This window comes from Meles meles, chromosome 6 (genome assembly GCF_922984935.1).
Source record: "Meles meles chromosome 6, mMelMel3.1 paternal haplotype, whole genome shotgun sequence".
NCBI lineage: Eukaryota > Metazoa > Chordata > Mammalia > Carnivora > Mustelidae > Meles > Meles meles.
This window is the reverse complement of record NC_060071.1, coordinates 108,070,564-108,095,776: the sequence shown is the minus strand read 5'-3', so window position 1 is coordinate 108,095,776 and position 25,213 is coordinate 108,070,564. Positions and strand designations below refer to the sequence as shown.

The following is a 25,213-nucleotide window of genomic DNA, read 5'->3' as shown; positions in this document are numbered from 1 at the left end:
GGTACCTAAAGCAGTCAAATGGAAACTGAGCATGGCGGTTGCCAGGGGCTGGGGGGTGGAGGGAAGTGGGAACCATTGTTCAACAGGTCCAAAGTTTCAGTTCCACAAGACGAAGAAGTTCCAAAGACGCGCTGTCTAGTGCTGTGCCTACGGTACAAATACCTCATTGTGTGTTCAATTTGTCAAGAGGATAGATCTCATGTTAAGATTCTCATGAATCTTTCATTCATTCTGCACTTGCAGAGATGAGAAGGAAGAAAGTGAGCCATGGGAGTGGAATGTGTACCACAGTGAGGAGTACACGATCTCTGTCACAACAAGTCACCCCAGAACAGTGATGAAATTGCGGGAGCCTCCGCAGTGACGTGTTGATTTTAAAGTGGTAAAAAAATGTATCACGACAACTGTAAAAATGTTCTTGATGTGCTTTTTTCAGTGTTGAGACTCTGCTCTCCAGGGTAAAACGTGTGTCAAGAAAACTGATTAATAATTTTGGAAAGTTATTAAAAATTATTTTGAAGTCCCGTAAAATTATCAGCAGGGAAGCGTATGCATATACGTATTTAGGAAGGGATTTTCTCTGGTAGAATGAAAAGAAAAAATATTTAGAATATTATAAAATGGAATTGCATGAGGAGTAAAACCACTGTTAATATTTTGTCTAAATAGGATAAATTTTACTTTTGAGGCACTTAAATAATTGTGTCTACATCTGTGACTATGAGTCTAGGACTGTTTAAATTTACTATTTGTTTTTTTAATTTTTTAAAGAAGATTTTATTTATTTATTTGAGAGACAGAGAGAGAGTGCGTGTGCACATGGGAGAGGGGCAGAGAAGAGAGAGAGAAGCAGGTTCCTCGCTGAGCGGGGAGCCTGACGCAGGTCCTGACCCCAGGACCTGATCATGACCTGAGCCAAAGGCAGCTGTTTAACCCACTGAGCCACCCAGGTGCCCATTTAGGGTTTTTAAAAATAGCTAACACAGGGATGCCTGGGTGGCTCAGTGGGTTAAACCTCTGCTTTCGGCTCAGGTCCTGATCTCAGGGTCCTGGGATCGAGCCCCAAACTGGGCTCTCTGTTCAGAGGGGAGCCTGCTTCCTCCTCTCTCTCTGCCTGCCTCTCTGCCTACTTGTGATCTCTCTCTCTGTCAAATAAACAAATAAAATCTTAAAAAAAAAAAGAAAAAACTAACACATTCACATGGTTCAAAAATCATGTGTGAAATACCTCCCTGTGTACCACCTGCCTGATCCTCCTCCCCACAAAGGCAACTGGTTTAATAATAATGTCTTATTCATCCTCTTGGAGCTTTTTAATGCATACACGCATTATTCAAATCATTTAACTATGTTAATATTTAATAATTAATATACTATTAATATTTAATATATTTAATAACTTAAATTTATTAACATTGAAGATTAAGTAATCTTAATTGAATATATTATCAATGGCTCAATATAATAACATTAATATTTAACTCATTAAATACATAAAATAAAATAAAATAATAAAGACTCATTAAAATGGAGCTCTTCCCATGTCCATACATGAAGCTTTTTCTTGTTCTGTTTTACAGACTTGGAGGCCTCCTTCCACTATATGGCTGTACCTGAAATTACCGAGTGGGGCCCCCACAGAACGACATTTATGTTGCTTATGATCTTATGCTAGTATTATTATTTTTTATTTAAATTCAATTAGTAATCTTTTGCTATTAAACCTTGCTTTGAGCAATGACTTGGTAAAAATGTCATTCTGCACATATGTAGGGGTAACTATGGGGTCAATCTCTAGAAAGAGAAGAATTTTAGAAAGATAAGAGCTGAGTCAAAGAGTGTAAGCATTTTACATTTTCCACAAGCATTTCCAACTCACCGCCCCACTGAAGTCATACAGTTTAAAGGACTAGGAGAGGGTTTCCTCACATTTCTGACAAAATGGTGCAGATTTTTCCCTATCTAAGAAGTGGAAATTAAGATCTCTGTGTGATCTGAATTCACATTTCTCTTTTTATAAGCCAGGTTGAGGATATTTTCTTATTTTTCAGGGTTCCTTATTTCCCCTTTTTGCTATTATCTGGAATACTGTTCTGACACCTGTTTCAATATCATTCATTTAATAATTTAACATTCCATATAGAAATGCAAAGCCTCACGGTTCCCCATTTGAGTTTGCTTTTTTCCTCATTAGCCTTAATTTTAATTTTCTCTAGTTTTAACATACCAAATCTTAGATATATTATTAATTCTCTTCTTTTTAAACTGATGAATTTTTTTCTATTATTATTTCCTTCTGTTTTCTTTTGATGTATTTCTGGACTTTTTATTATATACCATTAAAGCTAGGCATGAGCCTATTCTGTTTTTTCTTACTATCATTTTTTAGAGAATTCTTGGAGACCAATGTTTAGTTCCTTGTTCCCTCCTTCCTTCTATAATGGAAGCACTTCAGATTTTTTTTACATTTTCTTCTGAGTATGCTGTCAGTCACATCTCATGAGTTTTGCTACATAATGTTCCCACAGTAATTTTTTAAAAGACCTAATAATTGCAGTACCGATGTCTGCATTTCTGATTCAAGTGTTATTTAGGAGGTTTTTAAACATGTTGGCTTTTCAAAGTGGTTGGTTTTTAAAATTTTTATTACTGTTATTAATGGGTACTTTTACTGCAGTGAGACCTAAGAATGTACCTTTTATCATTTCTGTCTGCAGTTTTAGAATCAAGTTTTTTTTCCCCCTCAGTCTTCCAAAAGCCTCATAGGAATTAGATTTTATATTATGCTCTCCGCTTTCTCCTTGTACATCACCAAACACTACTGTGCTAGTTCTGATGACCTATCGAAATGCGGAACTGAAGGAGAGGGTGCAAGAATTTCCATGAGGAAAAGAAAAGTGTGTTGTGGGAACGTCACGGACAGTAGGGCACCTATGGTAAAGTAGTATTTACTACGCACCGCGTAGGTTAAAGGAGCTAGGAACATGGCTCTTAAAAGTTCTCATCCCTGGAGAAAAGCTGTCGAACTCCCTTTGGTGGCAACTGTTAACCGGCCTTCTGTGGTGATTACTTTGCTATAGGCACAAGTATGGAACATTTACATGATACCCCTGAAATTGACGTCATGTTAATGACACCGCATCCAAAAGAAAAATAAAGATGTTACCTGAAACATATCTGTATCCTTATCATGCGTGTACTCCACCACCACAGTCTGATTCCTTGACAGAGTGTACGATATACTGTGTTGACCTTTGCTGCTGATAGCCTAATAATGAAATAAACACATACAAAAATTCAATAAAATCTCATTTCAGCCACTTAACCGCAATTCTGTTCGTAGTTAACAAATATCACTCTTCCGGCAAAACTAGTACAAGCCAACTTTTTTTTTTTTAAATCAGAGCCTGTCCCTGGGGTGCCTGGGTGGCTCAGTCAAGTGTCAGACTCTTGATTTCCGGCTCAGGTCATGATCTTGGGGTCGTAAGGATTCTCTCTTCTTCTCCTTCTGCCCCTCCCCTGCTCACCCTCTTTTTCTCTAAATAAATAAATAAAATCTTAAAAAAAAAATCAGAACCTATCCCTGTGCTGTGCCCTGAATTATAGAGAAGCTAACAGTCACAACTCTGATTTTACTCAACACTTTTAGTATGAGCAATATTTAAGTCAAATCAAAGTTAATTTACTAGTTTGCAAGATTTGATTTAATCATATTTCTGGAAAAACATACAGTTTCTCCATATTGCCTTAACTCACTGATTGAATTTTTAGATTAATCGTGTTTATTTAAAAATTTAAAATTTATTTCAACACTACAGCAGTTAGTTAAGTCAATGACATTTTGTTATATTTTCCCCACGCAATAGAGATTGAAATCTAGCAAAAAAAAAAAGTCATTGAAAAAATAAAAGTGTTCTGTAAGGATTTCTATACATTATTCTAGCCAGTGATAATCATACAAGATTTACGTAAGATGGAAAAAGGAGCGTACATAAGTAGTTGCTTAACCCAGACATTTACTAAGTTAATAAATAAGGAAGCTAAGTTAATTTTATCTTTTCTATTTTTACACTCAAACTAATAGCCTTTTTCAAAGAACCTAAAAACCAGTAAGATAATATTCTTATTTTCTCCATAATGATATATTTGAACACATCGTCAGCTGTGGGCACACACTTTTAATACTTTGAAATTAATGAAGAAGTTTATTTAAATTGTAATCCAAATTATTTCAATTACATTTTATCCATTCCACTTCAACCTAATTTATCTTCATTTCTATGCTTTTACATTAAGTATAATAAATAAAATTTTAATGAGCCTTTCTATTAAACATTTATTGAATAATGACACTGTATGAGGACCAAGAAAGCATTTGGAAGTAGCTGGACATATAAAGCATGTTAATGAAATTGTACTCTGAACATTTATATTTGACTAACATAATTGCTTAAAGCGAAAAGTAGTACAACATTCCAAATCAACTTTGAAGTTAGCCTGGTTAATCTCATGGTTATTTAATCATATGGCCTGAGGAGCTTCGTGACTGAACTGTTTTGTTTTACGTGCTCCATTAAGACAATACAAGTACTGGAAATACTTTAAATATTTAATATGGCCAGAAATCTAAAAAAGACTTCTTAGACTACTCAACTCCAGTAACAAAAATAGTCTTAAATTTTCATTGGTCTGAGTCAGATAAATCTAATGGCCTTGATATAAGTGAAATTTTTTGAAAGCCAAACTAATAGCTATTTTCAAGATAAATGGATGTTTATATTATAGCTAGGTGAAATAAATAAACTTAAAAAAATAATTTTATTAAACTCAAACTTCTAAATCTAACAATCAGGGGTGATCATTTATAAACTAATTTTAGGTTTCCTTAAAAAAGTGCCTGTTGGGGGCATCTGGGTGGCTCAGTGGGTTAAAGTCTCTGCCTTTGGCTCAAGTCATGATCCCAGGACCCTGCTCGGCAGGGACCCTGCTTCCTCCTCTCTCAAATAAAGAAATAAAATCTTTAAAAAAAAAAAAAAAGAACCTGTTGCATTTAAAAGTATTCAATTTACAAATATCTCAACTTGAAACAAAAGTTTTATGGCATACACTTTGCATTAAATAAGAAATACCAGCAAAATCAGGAGTTCACAAGTGCTATAACAACTCCGTTTAAAATGCCATACATTTTTGTATGATCGTACCTTCTTAAGTATAGTGTTTCTCAAACTTGCATCAAAGTAGCCTTAAACTGGAAGAAAGTCACCTGAACCTTGGAGACATCTGGGAAAGCACTCTATAGTGAAGTTTCTCCTCTTACAACATTTTACTTGAAAATTATTGTAAATTTTTATATTCCCTTTCATAATGTGATGACTGGTTTTAACATTTCCAAACCTGCTGGGAAGCTAATGCCTGGGGAGGATGCGTTGTGCTCACCCCATAACCCCGCACAGTCCTGGGCATGGGAACTCACAGATACTTCCATCCCCCTCCCAGAAAGGCCGGAAATAGCCATTCTACAGGCCCTATGTTGTTGGTGGGCCCAATCCTTTTGACAGATTCTACTCCAACTACTCTTGTGACCCAGGTTAATATAAGCCCGCATATCACACGGAAGAGCCTACCGATAGGGAAGCCCTACCCCAGAACTATTCATGTACAGGGGAGCACACAACCCAGGCCGACCCCTGTCTGGCCAACCCCAACAGGAAGAAAGCACAGGGACTCCGAAGTCTTGAATGCCTGATCCAGGACACCTTGAATGGTGAGCCCACTTAAAATGAACAACTTCAGTCTTCTGCCTGCCTTTTATGTGGCTCAATGTGAATGACCAGGGTTAGGAAAGGTGAACGCTCTTGGGTTAGGGAAATGCTTTTTCTGAGACTTTTTAATTAAGAAAATATCATAGGCAGGCTATGTTCAGAAGCTTCTGGATGTAGGGAAGATGGAGAAGTGGGGGAAAAGAGATGCTGCGGGAGAAATGAGTACCAGAAAGAGGTGACTGGCTCTGGACCAGCAGGTAACAGACTCCCCTGGGGGCAGAGATGGCTGAGGAACTTCAGAATTGGACTGACAGCCACCTCTCCGTTGCTTCCAGTTCTCGCAGTGATTTCCCTCTGTTGAAGCCAGGAGGGCAGGCCTGCCTGGACAGAGTCCTGAGTGCTGGCGGCGTGTCAGGCTGCACCCACAGGGAGGAGAAGCATAGCTGGCCCTCAGAAGACTGGGAGGTAAGCCAGGACTGGGATTTGGAGCAAAAGGTGGCAGTCCGCACCAGGCCCCCTGAGGGTACCGACGGCATCCTCAGAAACAAACGGAGAGATGCAGACTGCCCTTGATGACACAAATTGGGCTCAGAATGATCTTGTGTCCATACTGAAGCCAAGAGTGGGGCCAGATTCCGTTAGTGGCGGTGGTGGCGGGGGGCGGGGGGGTATCAGAATAGAGTTGAAGCTTGAAGTCCATTTTTGCTTTCTTTCTGGCAAGTATCTAATGCATTATTATCCTCTTCTCTTGTTAGAAGTACCAATTTTTCAACAATACTTCTAACATTTAAAATAGGACTTTTGGAAACTCAGCGTCTAGTAAATTACAGATTCACTGACTTGCATCAATCATTGCAGGTATTTTGGAAATACGAATTTCCCCAAGGTAACAAATTGCTTTGAAACCTATTTCTGAAATATCATACAGAAAGGCAGGTAAGGCCTCCTCCTGGCACTCACTGTTAATATAGCTCAAACACAATTACTGTAACATAATGTAATCTTTATTACACCAACTCAAACTTGGAAACTAGGTACTTTACAATTGTAAGGAAAACCAGCCCAACTAGCTTGCTTAGTGGATCCTGCTGCTCTCCCCTCGGTGCTTTTCTACTATTGGGGTGGGGGGGGGGGCGGGATGCTGACTCTCTCTCTGCGCTGGGAGTAACTTTATCTGTTTTCCATCCCAGCACTGCGGTGCGGAAGACAATCAGCTTATGTCAGAGGACTGAATGAACTGCTACAGACAGAAGGTGAAATTTAGAGCTTCTTTCTTCAGGTCTCTCCCCTCCCCCCACTTCTTATTCACCAAGGTGCCCGCTGTGACACCTCGGCTTAAATTTATGGCATGTGATTTTTATCGGGTGAAAAATACCACAGTTGGGAAATTACAGATTAGACAATTACAATTAGAGATCCACAGAATAAGAGGATTCCAGCTTTATCCAGTTTAGGAAGTCAATCTTTGCAGATATTCTCGATGTAACATACAAGTATATACACTGCAACACCTTGCAATCCCAGTTGCCCGAGCTCGGCCCCTTCTGAGCCAAGACAGTTTCTTTCTTTCTTAGCTTTATTGTCACAGGCTCTGTTCCGCTCAGCCCGCCTCTGCCTCTCAGAGGAGCAAGCATTGGTGGTCCTGGTCCAAAGCAGATGAAATGTCAGGGAGTTTTCTGAGCTCCCGACTCTAAAACAAACATGGCTCATAACATCTATAGAATTTGCTGGCTCCTAGAAGGCAGCAGGTACTATCTAAGAGCACATATGGAGCTATCAAATATGTAATGATACCGGAAAGGCAATCCTGCAGACGTCTGATAGGATGGATACATGTCTTTATGGCAGCCACAGAGGCTTCATTCACATAGTAAAAGAGGAAAACAATCAAATCTTTTATTTGTTATGAAGCAGTGGGATCAGCTCTCAATCACAGAGCAGAAGGGAAAAGTCCACTGAGAAACTAACTGGCTTCTAGAAAATACTAATTTATTACAGTTATGATTGAGCCTACCTAATTCAAGCTCTATAAGGCTGTCAAGTGAGCCTTTATCAACTGTGTAGGGAGAGAAAATGGAATTCATCACTGTGACAGACATCGTCGGTTACCTGCCTAATGCCTTTCTCCCAACTAGCTGAGCTGGCTTCCTGTGAACAAGCCTGAAAGTGCCCATACCAGCTCTCCCAGGCTCTGTGGCTAGCACATGGAGATCTGAGCCAACACTGACCAGTGAGACTTAGGAGAAATCTGGTGTGGGCTCTTTGGGATGGGAGCTGTCAGGAGAGATTCTTTCCTTTCTCTGTTACTACAACAGTACTGTGAGGTTTGGAGTGGAGGGGGCCATCTAGCACCGTGAAAGGAAGGTCCAGAGCCTCTCAAAGAGGTGGGCCAAGCCCTGACATCTGTGAGTTGAACAACATCTGCAACTACCTGCTCCCCAGATGGAACTACCTGGAACTACCTGCTCCAGACAACTTCTGAGAGAAAAATAAGGGTTTTTAAGGCTGCTTTAGGTAGGGCATTTGCTTACTTGTGGTCCAAAGCATCACTCTACTCTTTGGCCCTAATTTTTTCTCTTCCTGGGTTTCCCCTCTCAGTCAGCGGCACCATCATATTCCCAGCCCCCCCTACTTACAACAACCCTCACTTGTCACTGTTGTCCATACACAGTTGGCATTATCACCAGGATTAAAGCCAGGAGCACTGGTTTTACAGCATTGAGACAAAAATCAAATACAAGCAGAACAAACAATGTGTTACATTTCAGGCTTTCTCCTCAAATACAAACAGTTATTGGGCAAAACTGACTTATTCCCCAAAGGAGTTTTACGACCAGCTCTTCTAACAGGCTAGAGCTTTCTGTTCTGGAGAGGACTAGGCATCATCTAATCTGTCTTTATTGAATCTGGGTTGCTTTTAGGAACTTGCTTGACCAACAGAATGCACAAGAAGTGACATATGGGACTACTTCCAAGGCTGGGTCAGAAGTAGCCTTACAGCTTCTCTTTAGTACCCTGGAACACTCGCTTTTAGAGTCCCGAGTCCCCACAGAAGAAACTTAACTACCAGGAGAGGCCCTGCAACCCAAAATGCCATGTGGGGAGAGGGAGGCCCCAGAGCACCAAGACCCCAGACAGAGGAGTGAAGAAGCCACTGTGGGCATGGATTCTCTGGTACCAAATGCCCCAAAATTCACCATGTGGACCAGAGACAAATGACCCTTGCATGCCCATCCCAAATTCCAGACTCATAAAATCATGAACAAAATCAAGTAGTTTTAGCTAAGCTACTAAGTCTACCACACAAGGAAAGACAACTGGACCAGTCAATTTTCAAGGCCTCTTGGTGTCCGAGCATTTTTTCTCTTACGTTACTTATCACTTAAGACATTATGGTTATCTGCGTATTCCCTTCACCGCTGCCTAAGGGTGTGGGATTAGCTGTGTGACCAGAGCAGGTGGCCAAGAGCCTCCACAAAGAGCAGCGCTTAAGTTTCTCGTGGCACTTTCATGTGCTCCTGAATGCAGGCTAAGAGGCGGCTGTCTGTGGCTTGAGCAAATATGTGATGTGTGGAATATGGACTGTGATAATCTTCAGTTGTGGGAGGAGATGCAAATAAAGTCTCATATTACTATTTAAAATTAATATTTATGGGTTAATACATAAAAGGAATCTGTAAGGCATTCAAAGCATTCTCAGAGGAGGCAAAGCTACCAAGCTCGTCACGTGGGTAATTTCAGTCCTTATGCGTTCGCATCAGGAATGGAAGGGATGCTAGAAATGTAGGAGAGAAAAATAACTAGTTACGTTAGATACTAGGAACCCAAACTTTGACTATCATGCACACCAATGCGGGCATGTCTTACTAGAGTCGACCTCACTTAAGGGAATACCGCGTTTGTGTAAGTGTGTGAATCTGAGTTTCAGATGAAATGAAACAAAATTATTCCTCTTCAAACCCACATCTAATTTTTCTATTGATGTATCTTAGAACCAAATGACTCAAGAGTTTAATTATCTCCCTTGTCTAGACATCCTGGATGCCAACGATGACAGGACAGCAGTCCCTATTCTGGAACCACACAGAGTCTGACTAAATCAAATGACCATGGTTTTGGAAACAGCAGCACCCTGCCGAGTCTCCTCCATGAGTAGATGTAATTAGTGTTGTGTCTGCCTCTCCAAAGAGGGGGCCAGAAACTTGGTGTGGCTTACACTGAAGGAACCTTTTCCAAATAAATCTCACCATTTCAGAGCTGCTCTGAAGAGCTTTGCATCACGTATCCAGAGGTGGTGGTATTCTGTGAGGCTGTTCACAGCACCCACTCCTTCAGTTTCCAATAAAACAACTCGGGAAGAAGTCGGAAGTGACCTAACAACCCATCCAATGGGAACAGTCCTAGGAAACGTCCTGCACACCCTGCTTGGGAAGCCAGTAATGCCTTTGTCTTCTGGGTTCCACCAAGAAACCTATAAGCCTGTGTTTCCAACAGCCTTCCAAATGATGTCCACAACTCAGCATTCTTTACTGAGGCAAAGTAAAGTACATGCTCCCTGGCCAATTATTCCGGATGTTTACAGCAAGTCTATTTTGTGCCACTTTAACTGTTAGCTCTAATTTGTCAGTTAATATTTCAGTCTGTCCTATGATTTAAATAAAGAGCCATCTAAAAGGACTACTGCACAGAAGACCTGATAAAACGGATAAATAACAACCCTGGCCTCTCACAGCCGTTCTAGTTACTGATCACAAGTATTCTAGGACAGGGTGGATTGCTGCGAACATCTTAATTGGCACGGAAAAAAATAACGGAAACCGTTTTGGGGTAGGGCTGCACAGCACCAATGAACTGAACCTTTTCTGCCCAAGCCAACTTCCAATATTTATGTTTATGGCAGAGACAGACCCACGTGGGAGCCTATGAATGAGTTTGCTGTGAACTGTGCAGCGGCTTGGAAAAAGCGGAATGATTTTGCCATCCAGAGCAGCGTGTCCACGAGGATGGTGGGCCAGTATGGCAGAGCACATGACCGCTGCCCTGGGAGGTCACCAGCACTGCATCACCTCACAGCAATGACCATCGATAAACCAGCACACCCCTGGACGTCGGGCAGAAGCAGCCATTCCCGCTAGGTGGTTGCCTCATTGGACTGCCTCGCTTATCTTGCTGACTTCCAAGTTCATGTGCGATTTAGGAAAAGTGTGGGCACTGCAGTGATCAACTTGGTCAGTGGATTCTGATGCTGGGAAAAACCACACGCTGGACCCCAGGTTTGAATACTGTCACTCACCAACAACAGTCACATTCCGTGACCTCTTTAGTTACCTTAATCATTCATCAGCAGTGGGTGTCAGCGCCAGGAGCACGGATTTCACCGTATTCAAAGCCGAGGGAATGAAGCACAACATGACATTTCCTCTTCTCAAATGCAAACCTGTTCTTAGAGCACCGCTTCACCACCCGAGGGGGTTTACCGTCAGTTCACTGTCTTCCAGAACATATGCTTCGGAGATTACGATTCTGTTTGGCTTTAAATATATGTTCGATATTGACTGTATTAATTAGAGATAATCCCGGTATGACAAACATGTTTTTCCAGAACTAATGACTTTTATGTCAGGCTGACAAGTATAATTAAGCAATAAATCCTCCATCAGTCTGGCTCAAATTGCTACAGGGAAGATGAGGCCTCTGCCATCCTTGTCAATTTATGTATAAAATATGTATGAGTGCTATTTCTAAAGAGAAGAGGTGGCTAAAGGAATTCATAATTTATTTTGCATGAACACACTCTTTAAAATATTCCATCTTTTCAAAGAGCCATATTTCAAACAAGTGCCTGAACCATGGGTACGATTAGAAAGTCGCCAAGGTGCTAACTTGGATTTCATCAAAATCAACAGTGGTTCGCTGAATAAATAAATAGAAAAGAGAAGCCTGTTTGTTAGAGGCGATGGCTCTGAACCTGGCACTGGGCCACTCCTATGCCCGCCTAGGATCGGCTCACTGAGCTAGGTGATGAACCCTGGCAGAGAACTTACCACATGCACAGGCTGCACATGGGCTGGGGGGTCATGGTCCATGACCTCAATCCAGCAGACACAGATGGCAGAGAAGATACAAACCCTGGAGGAGAACCTGTTTCTAATTTGGAGTCACTCCTAATTACAAGGAAGTTGAATGTGGTCAATGGGACAAGTCACAAGAGAGGACCTCAGAGCTCAGAAAATATGAACCGCCAAGGACTGCCGCTGAAGAGGCGGGCAAGAACACACTCACATGGGGCGCCTGGGTGGCTCAGTGGATTAAGCCGCTGCCTTCGGCTCGGGTCATGATCTCAGGGTCCTGGGATCAAGCCCCGCATCGGGCTCTCTTCTCCGCGGGGAGCCTGCTTCCTCCTCTCTCTCTGCCTGCCTCTCTGCCTACTTGTGATCTCTCTCTCTGTCAAATAAATAAAATAAAAATCTTAAAAAAAAAAAACAAACAACACACTCACATGCCTTGGGGGAGATGTGTCCCAAAGGAATTCTATCATTTATATCGGATGAAAAGCTCCTCAAAGGCAGGAACTCCTCTCTTTTCAAATCAGCCTTTGTTCAGGCAGTATCCTGCAAGCTTAACAGTCCAGGTCAAGACGAATTCCCACGTGCCACCTGGACAAGATATTTAAGGGCTCTGGGCCTCAGCTGTGTCATCTTACAAGCGTTGGTCCTGTGTCCAGGAAGGTCACTGCTCTCTCAGCAAGGTCACTGCTTTAGTTACATCTTATCACAGAGTACGGAGCAAGTGAAAGGTCAGATTCTAGTCTGCATCAATGATCTCATGTTAACAGGTACCTTCAGAACCTACTAAGCTGCCAAATATGCAACCTCTTCTTTTATTAGTTGTCTTATCACTTCTCTTTTGGGAACACTGAAGTGCAGTGTTCCCACCCAGGAGGTGGTGGCTGGGCCGCACAGCCTATTTCCTAGGGTGACTTTCAGAGCGCGCACTTCACTGCAGACTCTGCAGATGGCTTTCCACACGGATTGAGGAGCAGCCCCCACAGAGCAGGAGAGGATACAGGAAGGATGTGGTCCCACAAGGGCAAGGCAATGCTCTGGAGCTTGCTCGGTCTCAACAGCCGATGTCAGAACCGCTGGTACCCAGAGTCCACCCCTCAGCAAGGACTGCCCAATCCATGGTAACCTGGAGAAGAGTGGGGGTCACACTTGGAGAAACTGACTTCCAAAAAAGTCATTCTTCAAAAAACCCAGTGCTTTCGCTTTTGAACAGTTTATGGTTCTAGATGCAGACAAGAAGGAGCATGGGAAGAAATGAAGATATTCCTGCGAGAATTAAACCAAAGGTGGGATTTCTTACGGCGAGACACCTTCAGACAGACAGCAATGCCTAACTGCAGTCTCATGTAAGAACAGGAGCTGGTAAGCTTTATGGAGAGAGATTTAGTCAGTCGGTGGACAAGGCTCTAAAGGAGGGTGCATGTCAATCTGTCTGTTGCAACGAATGTTTACTTATCTGAACAAGTATTTGCAGACACAGGGAGCTACCTGCCATGGGAAACAAAGCTAACTGAAAGAATGAACCTGAATAAATATGAATTACAAGGAAAAACAAAGCACCTTGAAAATGACTAAGCTGAAAAAGATTCATTGTTCAGTAATCCATTTACATGCGTCCTTTTAAATAATGCATTTACTGGGTAAAACAAGGTATACCTTCACTCCTATATTCTTCCACAACACGTTAGTCAAATCATTAGGCTGTATCCCTTAAATTTATACAATGCTGTATGACAATTATATCTCAATAAAACTGGAAAAAATTCCAAGGTGTATCTTGTTTCTAAAGAGCACTGGATAAAAACTATACAGGAATCCACCACAAACCAAGTGTTACAGTGAGTCGGTAGTAAATGCAAGCCCTAATTTGTTGCCAGGAGCAGGCAAACTTCCAGATGCTATAAACTCAATCTGGTATGAAGAGACTATATTAAGATACCCAAAGATGTACCATATAATTACTTTAACATATAGGCCAGTTTATCAACTGTCAAAAAGATCCCTTGGGTTGACAAAGAATAAAAAGGCTGAAATTTACCCTTGCTCAAAATACAAAGCCTTATCGATTATTTATAGTGATAGAAGCGAAAGTCCTCATTTAAAAAAATGTTAGGTTAAAAGGGGGAGGGGTAACATTTCAAAAATTTCCCCTCATTTTAATTCAATTTTTATTTTTAAGGCTTGGCCTAGATTTAACATTCATCTCTCTGCTGAAGAACCTCCTTTTCTTTATGGAATAAAACCATCCAACAAGGCCACACCATAGCTACAGAGAAACGTGAAAATATTTACTCTCAAAAGACAACATTTATCTTGGCAGCTGGTATTTCCAAGATGGGCAGCCTGCTGGAATCACACAAGCTCCAATCCTAATCCACATAATTTTGAGTAAGATGACGGCTGTCTTTTCTTGGAAGTATAAGAAAACACCCATGGACCTGACACATGTACCTACCAGCACACACACAAGCCATCCAGAAATGCTTTGAGGAGAAGCTTGGATGTGTGATTGGATGTTACTTCTCAATCCTAATTCAACTGAACTTTTTTTTTTTTTTTAATTCAACTGAACTTCTTGAGAGGGCCCTTATTATCTGCGTGCCCTTAAAGGCCATATTCTGAATCTATTTCTTCACCTGTTAAGTACGGCAACTACCTTCAAGAGTTGTTGGAAAAACTCAGATGTTTGTAAAGGACCCAGAGCACAGTGTCCAACATGTAATAATTATTATAGTCAGCTATTTTTATTACTAAAACATTCATAATCTCTACTGGATAATTTAATGGATAGGGTCCTCCAGGTTCTCGATTGATTTGTAAGGCAAAGAATACTTTTCATTAGGTAATATGGGCACAAAGTACCAAATGTTACCAGTGAATTAGTATGCTCCTTCCAATTCCAGTCCTTAAGCATAGGGAGAAGTGCTATGACTAATTCCCTGTGTATCCTTCCAGGGAAAATCTATGCCTATACTAACATAGTAGATGTATTAAAAAAATGACAGCATACTATACACAGTGCCTAGCTACTAGGGCTGTCTCATCCTTTTTGATGTATAGATGTAGCCTGACTTTTCTAATAAATTTAATAAATTATTTTTTCTCTATTTTACAAGTGATGCTATAATAAATATCCATGTATTCAGTCTGCATATAGGGAGATAGATCTATAGGATAAATAGAAATAAAGTTACTAGATTACATGGCATATACATATTCAAAGTTATTGTCAAATTATTTTTCATAAAAGCTAAGCCAATTTAAATTCTTACCAGATAGGAAATGTGTTCTCCCCACCCTCACCAACATAGGGATTTATTGTTAGAGTCTCCATAGTTGGATGTGTGAAAAATGATGTCATTGTGCTTTTACTAAGCATTTCTACTGTTATAAATGAAGCTAAATATGTTTTAAAATGCTTAAAGATCATTCCTTTTCCTTACTATGAAACGTTTACATCCTTTGCCCTTACTCTTATAGAATATTAGTCTTTTTCTTATTGATTTGTAGGCACTCTTTATATATTAGAGATTACCTCCATGAATTCCTATATGAATTCCAAATTTCCCTACTCATTTGAGTTTTACTTTACATAAAAAAAAATTTCTTTTTGCCATGCAGATTTTTTTTTAACAAGTTTATACTGTGAAACTTTTCAAATTTGTTTTTATGGTTCCTAGAGTTTACCTCATAATCAGCAAGGCTTCCCTCACTTTAAAGATAAGGCAAAGAATTTTCTATTTTTCCTTATGATTTAACTTTTTAAGTTTTAAAAATATTACTTAGGGGCACCTGGATGCTTCAGTTTGTTAAGCGTCTGCCTTCAGCTCAGGTCATGATCCCAGGGTTCTGGGATTGAGCCCTGCATTGGGTTCCCTGCTACGTGGGAAGCCTACCCTCTGCCTCTGCCTGCTTGTGCTCTCTATCAAATAAAATCCTTAAAAAAATAAATAAAAAACATAAAAATATTACTTAAACAACTTGTCTGAATAGTCAGTGTTTATAAAGAAGACAGTTTCTGTTTTATGTATAAAGGTCACATTATACACATATCACACAAAATTTGTTTCTTCTTCCATGCACTGCTTGTATATTTTAAGGAAATGATGTTATTTGATATATAATAACTCTTAGGCTATCATTGGGTTGCACCCCCTTTTCATCATACAGAACCCTTCTTTGACTTAATACTTTAACCATTAATTCATTCCATAAGATTGTAAGTTCTGGTTTCTTTGCATTTCATCTGTATGTTCTTCTCTGTAATTTTACCCTCATTCTAAACCACTTTGTTTAGTTTATACCTTATACACAGCCTGTAATTGTATTTGTTTCCATGTGAGCCAATTCTTTTAATATGTAGCTTTAGAACATTTATGTTTACTGATAAGCACAGGATACATGCTATATTTTCTGCTTGTATTGCTACTAGTTTTACTAAAAACAGCTTTAGAGATATAATTGAGACACAATAAATTGCATCTACTTAAAAGTATAATTTAATAAGTCTGGACATGCTTATATACCTATAAAACCATCATAATCAAAATAACGTACATTTCCATAAACCACAGAAGTTGTTGCACCATGCTCCTCTCTAATTCAATCTTCTCTTCCAGCCCCTACCTCATGCCCAGGCAGCCAATTAACTGTTTTCTGCCACTATAGACTAGTCTGCATTTTCTAGAATTTTACAGAAATGGAATATTAAATTATGTACTTTTGGGGGGTTCTGGCTTCTTTTATTTAACATCATTGAGATTCATTCATGAGATCAATACCCGAGCCGAAACCATGAGTTGGATGTTCAACTAATTGGGCGCCCCATATGTTTAACTATCTCAGAAACTGCCAAACCATTTTTGAAATTGATTGTAGCATTTTGCATTCCAATCAGCATGGGAGCTCCAGCTGCTCCACATCATGCCAACCCTTGGTATGGTCGTCTTTCCATTTTAGTCATCCTTAGCAGTCTGTAGTGATACCTCATTGTGGCTTTAATTGTATTTCTCTAATGACACTGAGAATGTTTTCATGTGCTAATTGCCATCTCTGTCTTCTTTGGAAAGTGCTCAAATCTTACACTGGTTTTATTTTTTTAAGATTTTATTTATTTGATAGAGACACAGCAAGAGGGAACACACAAGCAGGGGAAGTAGGAGAGGTTGAGAAGCAGGCTTCCTGCTGAGCAGGGAGCCTGACATGGTGGATCCCAGGACCCTGGAATCATGACCTGAGCTGAAGGCAGATGCTTAATGACTAAGCCACCCACGCCCCTCTTTCACTAATTTTTAAAAATTAGGTTTTCTTATTGAGTTTTGAGGACTGTATATATTCTGAATACAAATCCTTTGCCAGATGTATGATTTGCAAATATTTCCCCCCACTCTGTAGCTCATCTTTTCATTCTCTGAACAGTTTCTTCCAAAGAGAAGTTCTTAAGATTTACATCTAATTAATTTGTTCTTTTACAAATCATGCTTTTGAGTCTAAGAAATCTTTGTCTAATCCAAAATCACACACAGAAAAGTTTTTCTCCTAGGTTTCCTTTTAGAAGTCTTAGATTAAGATCTAGCATCCATTTTGATCTAACGTTTGATCTGGTGAAAGGTATGGTTCAAAAATCACATTTTTGCATATGGCTCTCCAAATGGTCCCAGCACCATCTGTTTAAAAGTTTATCTTTTTTCAACTGATTGCCTCTGTACCTTCGTTGAAAATCAACATATATATCTGGGTCAGTTGGACTCTATTCTGTTCATCTATTCACATATCTTTACATCAATATCACACTGTCTTAGTTCTTACAGCTTAAAAAAGAAGTCTTGAAGTTATTAGCAGGAGTGTTCCAATCTTTTTCTTTTTTAAAACTATTTTTGTTTTTAGGTTTCTGCACTTTCAAATGAATTTTAGAATCTCCTTGTCAATTTCTATTTTTAAAAAAAGCCTAGTGAAATTTTTATTGGGATTGTATCGAATTTACAAATAATTTGGGGAAGAACTGACACAATATTGAGTTTTCTGATCTACAAATACGGTATATCTCCCCATATATTTAAAGATATGATACATCTGTTAGCAAGGTGTTTTTAGTTTTAGGTGTAGAAATATTGCCCATCTTTTGTTAGAACTGTCCCTTAATACAGTTGATTCTCATTATTCATCATAGTTATATTCTACAAAGTTGTTTCCAAAAATGAATTAGTGAGTACCTAGGACAATGCAGGTTCTTGTGAGCCTCTGGTCACTGCATTTTTGTCAATCGATCAATACATAACCTTGTTTTATAGGAATTTCCGTTTAAAGACACCTTGGTTAATATGTATGTCTTTGAAATAATTGTTTACAATGTGAGAGCCGAAATAAAAAAGCAGATTGAAACCTTTTTCAACCTCAGCAGGCAACTCAAATTTTTCATTATGCTGTTCATGCCTACAAATAACTGGGATAGTGCTAGACATAAGGATTTTGAGGTTACAAATCAATTTTACTAAGTTCTGTGAATAATGAGGATCAACTGGATTTTATATTTTTAAGTGCTATTATAAGTGACTTTTTAAAAATTTCAATTTCTCAGCTTCTGTAGTATCATTTAAAAAAATCTTTCACAACATTATGGTCTGTGCTTTTTGCCTTATGTTCTTTATTTTATATGATGGCTTCCAAGGGTTATATTTCTATTCTTGTGGTTACTTTTTTTTTTCAGCGTTAACAGTATTCATTGTTTTTGCACCACACCCAGTGCTCCATGCAATACGTGCCCTCCCTATTACCCACCACCTGGTTCCCCCAACCTCCCACCCCCCGCGCCCGTTCAAAACCCTCAGGTTGTTTTTCAGAGTCCATAGTCTCTCATGGTTCATCTCCCCTTCCAATTTCCCTCAACTCCCTTCTCCTCTCCATCTCCCCATGTTCTCCATGTTCTTTGTTATGCTCCACAAATAAGTGAAACCATATGATACTTGACTCTCTCTGCTTGACTTCTTTCACTCAGCATAATCTCTTCCAGTCCCGTCCATGTTGTTACAAAGGTTGGGTATTCCTCCTTTCTGATGGAGGCATAATACTCCATTGTGTATATGGACCACATCTTCCTTATCCATTCGTCCGTTGAAGGGCATCTTGGTTCTTTCCACAGTTTGGCGACCGTGGCCATTGCTGCTATAAACATTGGGGTACAGATGGCCCTTCTTTTCACTACATCTGTATTTTTGGGGTAAATACCCAGTAGTGCAATTGCAGGGTCATAGGGAAGCTCTGTTTTTAATTTCTTGAGGAATCTCCACACTGTTCTCCAAAGTGGCTGCACCAACTTGCATTCCCACCAACAGTGTAAGAGGGTTCCCCTTTCCCCACATCCTCTCCAACACACGTTGTTTCCTGTCTTGCTAATTTTGGCCATTATAACTGGTGTAAGGTGATATATCAATGTGGTTTTAATTTGAATCTCCCTGATGGCTAGTGATGATGAGCATTTTTTCATGTGTCTGATAGCCATTTGTATGTCTTCTTCAGAGAAGTGTCTGTTCATATCTTCTGCCCATTTTTTGATATGATTATCTATTTTGTGTGTGTTGAGTTTGAGGAGTTCTTTATAGATCCTGGATATCAACCTTTTGTCTGTACTGTCATTTGCAAATATCTTCTACCATTCCACGGGTTGCCTTTTTGTTTTGTTGACTGTTTCTTGTGGTTACTTTTATGTATAACTATATAAACATGGTTGTACTAACTCTAATGAGAGCAATGATAAAGAAGAATATTTGAATTACCTCTCCACCATCCTCCCATATATTTTTGATTCTACAGTGTTTATTGCTTCTCTTTAACCATTAAATATACTTATAGCTTTGTTTGAAGTGATATATTTTTTTAATCTCCCAGCAATAAAACCTGAAGATATTAGCATGCATACACTACCTCTCACCTTTTCGACTCTTCCTCTCCCCTATTCCTTATTATTTCTACATTGTCAGAATTTATGACACTGTCATTCTGTGGCAATCACTCTCTTTTGTCTTAGTCTTACAAAGCACACTGTATTGGATGCTAAGATGTTACAGTCTCATTGCCAAAGATTCTCCACTTATCTTCTTGTTTTGGCTGAAACCTGTCTTTTGGTAATTTCTTTATTAAGGGCTCTTAAAAATTCTGTATCTTAAGTTCTTGTATGTTCATCAATATTTGTCTGTTGGCTGTATATTTAAAAGAAGTCTGGAATCAGTGAAGAAATCTTGCGTCACTAGACTATGAATCCCTTTGGCAAAGGGATCAAAGCATCTAGAGTCGTGCAGGGACCTTCAGAACAACCGCAGATGAAATGGGTCACTACCAAAAACGGATATAAGGTTATTGTACACAAAAATGCTGTGCTCTGTGCATATTCTATCCTAAACCTTTTACATCCTGGCAGTATTTGTTGAGAATATCATCCAAAGAAGTCGGGGATATTATGTAACACAAGAATCAGGTTGTGATGACAACAGCAGTAGGACGTAATGCGACAGTGGAAAGAAAGAAAGACAGATTGGGATGATACCCTTAGGGTGAGGCTGAGCCCCTATAGAACAAAGAGAATCCCTGGGCACATTACTAAAACCTGACAAACTTGGTCAAAAAGGAAAGAAGTAGCACAGATTTTAAATGCCATTTTCCATTGAAAGAATATATTCTATGTATGGAGAAGAATTATCTTTATCATCCCTCCCCCAACTTCAGCTATTTCTTCAAATTAGTTTATATTCCTTGAGAAACTAAGGGTTGACAGATAAGAAGGGGTGTAAGGGACATCTCAGTGAAAACTGTCTGATGTAAAAAATCTTCAGATAATCCATTTATGCATAATCAGTCAACAGGAAAGTAAAACTGCAGGATATGGAGTGTGGTAGGATTTCAGATCTGACTTGGTTATTAAGTCATTAAAATGATTACTATTGATTAAAAGTTCTTTCTGTGCAATAGGTAACACAATGTTTATTCCCCCGGCAATGCTGTGGAACGGAACTCTGAGAACTGCAGCTAAAATGACCAGGGTCAATGCTGTGTTCTCATACTTGCTAACTAGCTAACGGCAGACACATGAAAGAACAGATGTGCCTCAGGACTCTGCCTGTAGACTGCTGCTTAAAATAAATCTGTCCTGCCTCTAGTAGTTTTTGGAAAGAGACAGAATGGAAATAAGTTTGACAAATAAATGTGTTGCTATCTAGTGGATGGAACCTGCCCTGAATGGGAAGCCCTAAAGATGTCACCTATCAAAGAAACTTCAAGAGTAGAACTCTAGGGAACCAGAGAAGACAAGTCTCATTTCCCATACTTGGGAAGTCAGCACTCTGTGGCCACATATTTAAATGTTAAGTTAGTTCGATGAGTCATTTGCGTGCACACAATACCCTGCTTGGACACAAGTGTAACCAAAAAACTCAAAACAGATTTATATCCTTTACCTCTTTGGTTAGGTTTATTCCCACATATCTTATGGTTCTTGGTGCTATAGTAAATGGAATCGATTCTCTAATTTCCCTTTCTGGGGGGGAGGAGACTCACATGAACTTTCACAATCACTTGTAATTTATGAGATCATTGCTTTGCAAATCCCTCTGAAAGTGATGTAGTTGTCACCTATCAAACCCCCTTTCTCTCATTAGAAAGGAAGGACCATTAAGTGAAGCACGAGGAGAACCAGGAAGGGAAGGTATCATGGAAGCTGGATTTGTCGGAATGAATTACAAGAGCAAGCATTAATCCAAACTGTAGCTGTGGCAGAGGGATTAAGCAGGAGAGATCAGGGAAGCCAGTGAATTTAGGTCACTTGTGCAATCACTGTACCCAATTAAAAAGTATTAATACGAGTTGAAATTGAAGCACATTCTTCAGAAGTTTCTAGAATCTCGACAGCACACCATTTCTTGCCAATGCCATCCAGTCTGAAAAAATTCCTGAACTGAATAGCCTGAGCAGCTCTGTGGTAGGTAGAACCTATCTTTCTGTAGCCAGAACATTCAGGAGGAAAACAAGGCAAAACAATCCTTTTCCATACAAGAGTCCTTCAAACATCTAGAGACCATAGTTTGGACCTCACCTCCAATATTTCCTTCTCTTGGTGAAGCATCTCCCATTCCTTAAATTTTTTTCAAAACTCCTGGCTCCAAATCCCTTTACCCCCCTTGGGGTTTATCCTACTCTGAGCGCAGAGTGAGCCAACAATTCTGTTTCTATCACTTCAGCATAAGCTTCTTGAGGTACTCATCATACTATTTCCACACATCTTTACACACATGAGCATCATCAGACCTCAGATCTGTTTATGAAAATCTGTTCTGTATACTTTAAGAAGCAGCTTTCAGGATAATTTACATTTACTAAAATTCACCTATTTTAAGTGTGCAGTTTGAGGACTTTGACAAATGAATAGTCATGTATATAGCCATTTCTCCAAGATTTAGAAGGGTTCCATCATCCTAAATGGTGCCCTCATGACTTTGGAGCCAATCCCCTTCCCCACTTTTCCAACAACCACTGAGCTGCTTTCTGTTGGTACAGAATTAGGTCTTTTCTGTATTTAGTTTCTCTAAACTACCAACCCCTGTTGAGATTTACCTCTGTTGCTATGTGTATGATTTGTTCCTTTTTCTTTTAAAAGTACATGTTCATTCATTCATTTGTATATTTATGAGACAGATGGAGAGAACACAGAGAAGAGAAGCAGGTTCCCTGCTGAGTAGGAAGCTCAATGCCGAACTTGATCCCAGGACCCTGAGATCAAGACCTGAGCTGAAAGCAGACGCTTAACTGACTAAGACACCCAGGCGCCCCTGTTCCTTTTTCTTTTATAGCTGTATTCTATTGTATGACTACACTATAATTTGCTCATCCATTCATCAATTGAGGGATATTTACATTATTCCCAGTTTTGTGCTATCATGAATAAGGCTGTGGATGTTCGTTTTCACTTCTTCTGGGTAAACACCTCAGAGAGGATGGCTGGGCCATATGGGGAGCAGAAAAAAAGCTATTATTATTTCTCTGTTCACACTCACAACATGTCACACATTCAACGTGTGAGTTTTTCATACCATACCATTCTAACATTAACTGCCTGGAATTAGAACAGATCCCACAGGTTAAAGGTTCAGTCCTACAAGATTGCTCCCACTTCAGACATCAATCACAAACAGTAGGTCCCCTGGTTATTCACAACTTTTGTCCAACTCGGCTACAAATTGATGGTTTCCATGACCCCCATCTTGGGTTTGATGATTTGCTTCAGCGGCTCACAGAACCGAGGAAAAGTGTCCTATTACTGATTTATTGCGAAGGACATTCTAAAGGATTCAAATGAACAGTCAGATGAAGAAGTACATAAGGAGAGGTCTGGAGGGGTCTTGAAGGCAGGAGTTTCTGTTCCCTTGGGGTATGCCACCCTCTCGGCATATAGCCGTGTTCACCAACACAGAAACCCCCCAAACCCTGTATTTTTTTTATGGAGGCATCATCATGTAGGCTTATAATGAATTATCAACTTAATTTCCAGACAATCTCCCCTATTTGGACAATGGGGAGGGGGAAGCTGAAAGTTCCAAGCTTCTAATCATGATGTGGTCTTTCTGGTACCAGCGTCCATCCAGGAGTCCACCAGAGGTCATCTCATTAGGATAAAAGACACTCCTCTGACCCAGGACATCCCAGGGGACTCATAAGCTCTGTGTCAGACACTCCTACCACTCAGAAGATTACAAGGGTTTTAGGAACTCATGTCAGAAACCACTATATAGTCCCTATTTCACATGTTATAGGTGTACATTCATTTGCTCTCCGCCCCTCCAAACATTCTGGGATTTTGATTGGAACTGTGTTGAATCTACAAACCAATTTTTGGAAAACTGACATCTCAAGTCTTCCAATTCACAAACATGTATCTCCCCATTTAAGTATTCTCTAGTTTATCTCAAGGTTTTGCAGTTTTCAGTGTATAGCGTTACATATATTTTATCTCCAAGTATTTCATATATTTCTCATGTTTTGTTCTCACATTTTCCATTATCAACTGCTAAATGCTAGTACAAACCATGACTTCTACATATCGGTCTTGTATCTTATAAGCCCACTAAATCTATTTATTAGTTTGAGGTTTTAAACAATTTTTTTTTCTTGTATCCACTGTAGGATTTTCTACACGGATCATGTTACGGTCTGAGAATAAAAGCAGTTTCACTTCTCTGCCTGCCCCCAAGCTGTATGCATATTATTGCTTTTTCTTACTGTGCCCTACTGTAAGGCCTCCATCACAATGTTCAATAGAGCTAGTGAGGGCAAACGTTCTTCCCTGTGTCCCATCTAGGGGAGAACAGCATGCAGTCTTTCACCATTAAGCATAATTAACTCTAAGTTTTTCATAGATATCCTTTATTGAGTTAGGGCTTTCCTTTTTTTCCTAGTTTCCATGAGAGATTTCATCATGGATTAGTGTTTAGTTTATTAAATGTTGTTTGTGCCCCTTTTGAAAGGCTCATATGGTTTTCATTCTTGTCAATAGATAATGGTAAATGGCACTGATTTCTGAATGATGAACCAACATTGCATTCTTGGGATAAAAAAGGAAGAATCTTAGAATTTCCTCCCTCCTGGCTTGGATGTTACATTCATACTGTCACGTTATAAGCCCCATAACATTAGTATTCATTTTGCTCTAACCAACTAATCATCTTAGAGAAATCAAAGATAAGAAATGTCTTTTTTATTTATCCTCATTTTTACCATGTCTAGGGTACTTTGTGTAAACCAAATTTCCATCTGGCACTGTTCCCCCCACCCCCGGTTTGAAAACCTTTAACATTTCTTGTTGTGCTACTTTGGTGGTGACATTTCCAGCTTTCTCTGAAATAGGTCCTTAATTTCATTTTTTCAAAAAAGATTTCTTTATTATTTGAGAGAGAATGCAGGGAGGAGGAGCAGAGGGAGAGGGAGAATCTCAAGTGGGCTCCGGGCTCAGCAGAGCTTGATCTCATGACCTGAGCCAAAATCAAGAGTGGGACGCTTAACCAAATGAATCATCCAGGCACCCTTTATTTTCATTTTTGAAATACAAAGTTCTAGGGTTGAAAGTCTTCCTGTTCTGTTTCTATACCTCCTTTCTGGTACTTTAAAGATGTTGGTCCACTGTCTTCTGTCATGCAGCATTTCAGATACGACTTTTTTCATCCTTTGTTCTTCTGTGCATATTGCCTCATTTTTCCTCTGGGAGCTTTCAAGACTTTATTTTTATTATTGGCTTTTGGTCATTTGATTGCAATGTGTCTTACTGTGATGTTCCTTATGTTTCTCCTCTTTGGGGCTAGCTGAGTGTCTTAGATATTGGATTTATCATTTTCATACTGTACCTTGGCT

The 25,213-nt window shown here is 39.6% G+C and overlaps 1 protein-coding gene across 1 annotated transcript in view; it reads right to left on the bottom strand.

The window, feature by feature from the left end:
- The window catches only part of PELI2 (pellino E3 ubiquitin protein ligase family member 2), a 180,727-nt gene that overhangs the window by 19,850 nt on the left and 135,664 nt on the right, over positions 1-25,213 (bottom strand). Inside the window, exon 3 of the mRNA XM_046009516.1 lies at positions 3,167-3,268. Within this exon, the coding sequence (XP_045865472.1) occupies positions 3,167-3,268 (102 nt within the window). The remainder of the gene's footprint in view (positions 1-3,166; positions 3,269-25,213) is intronic.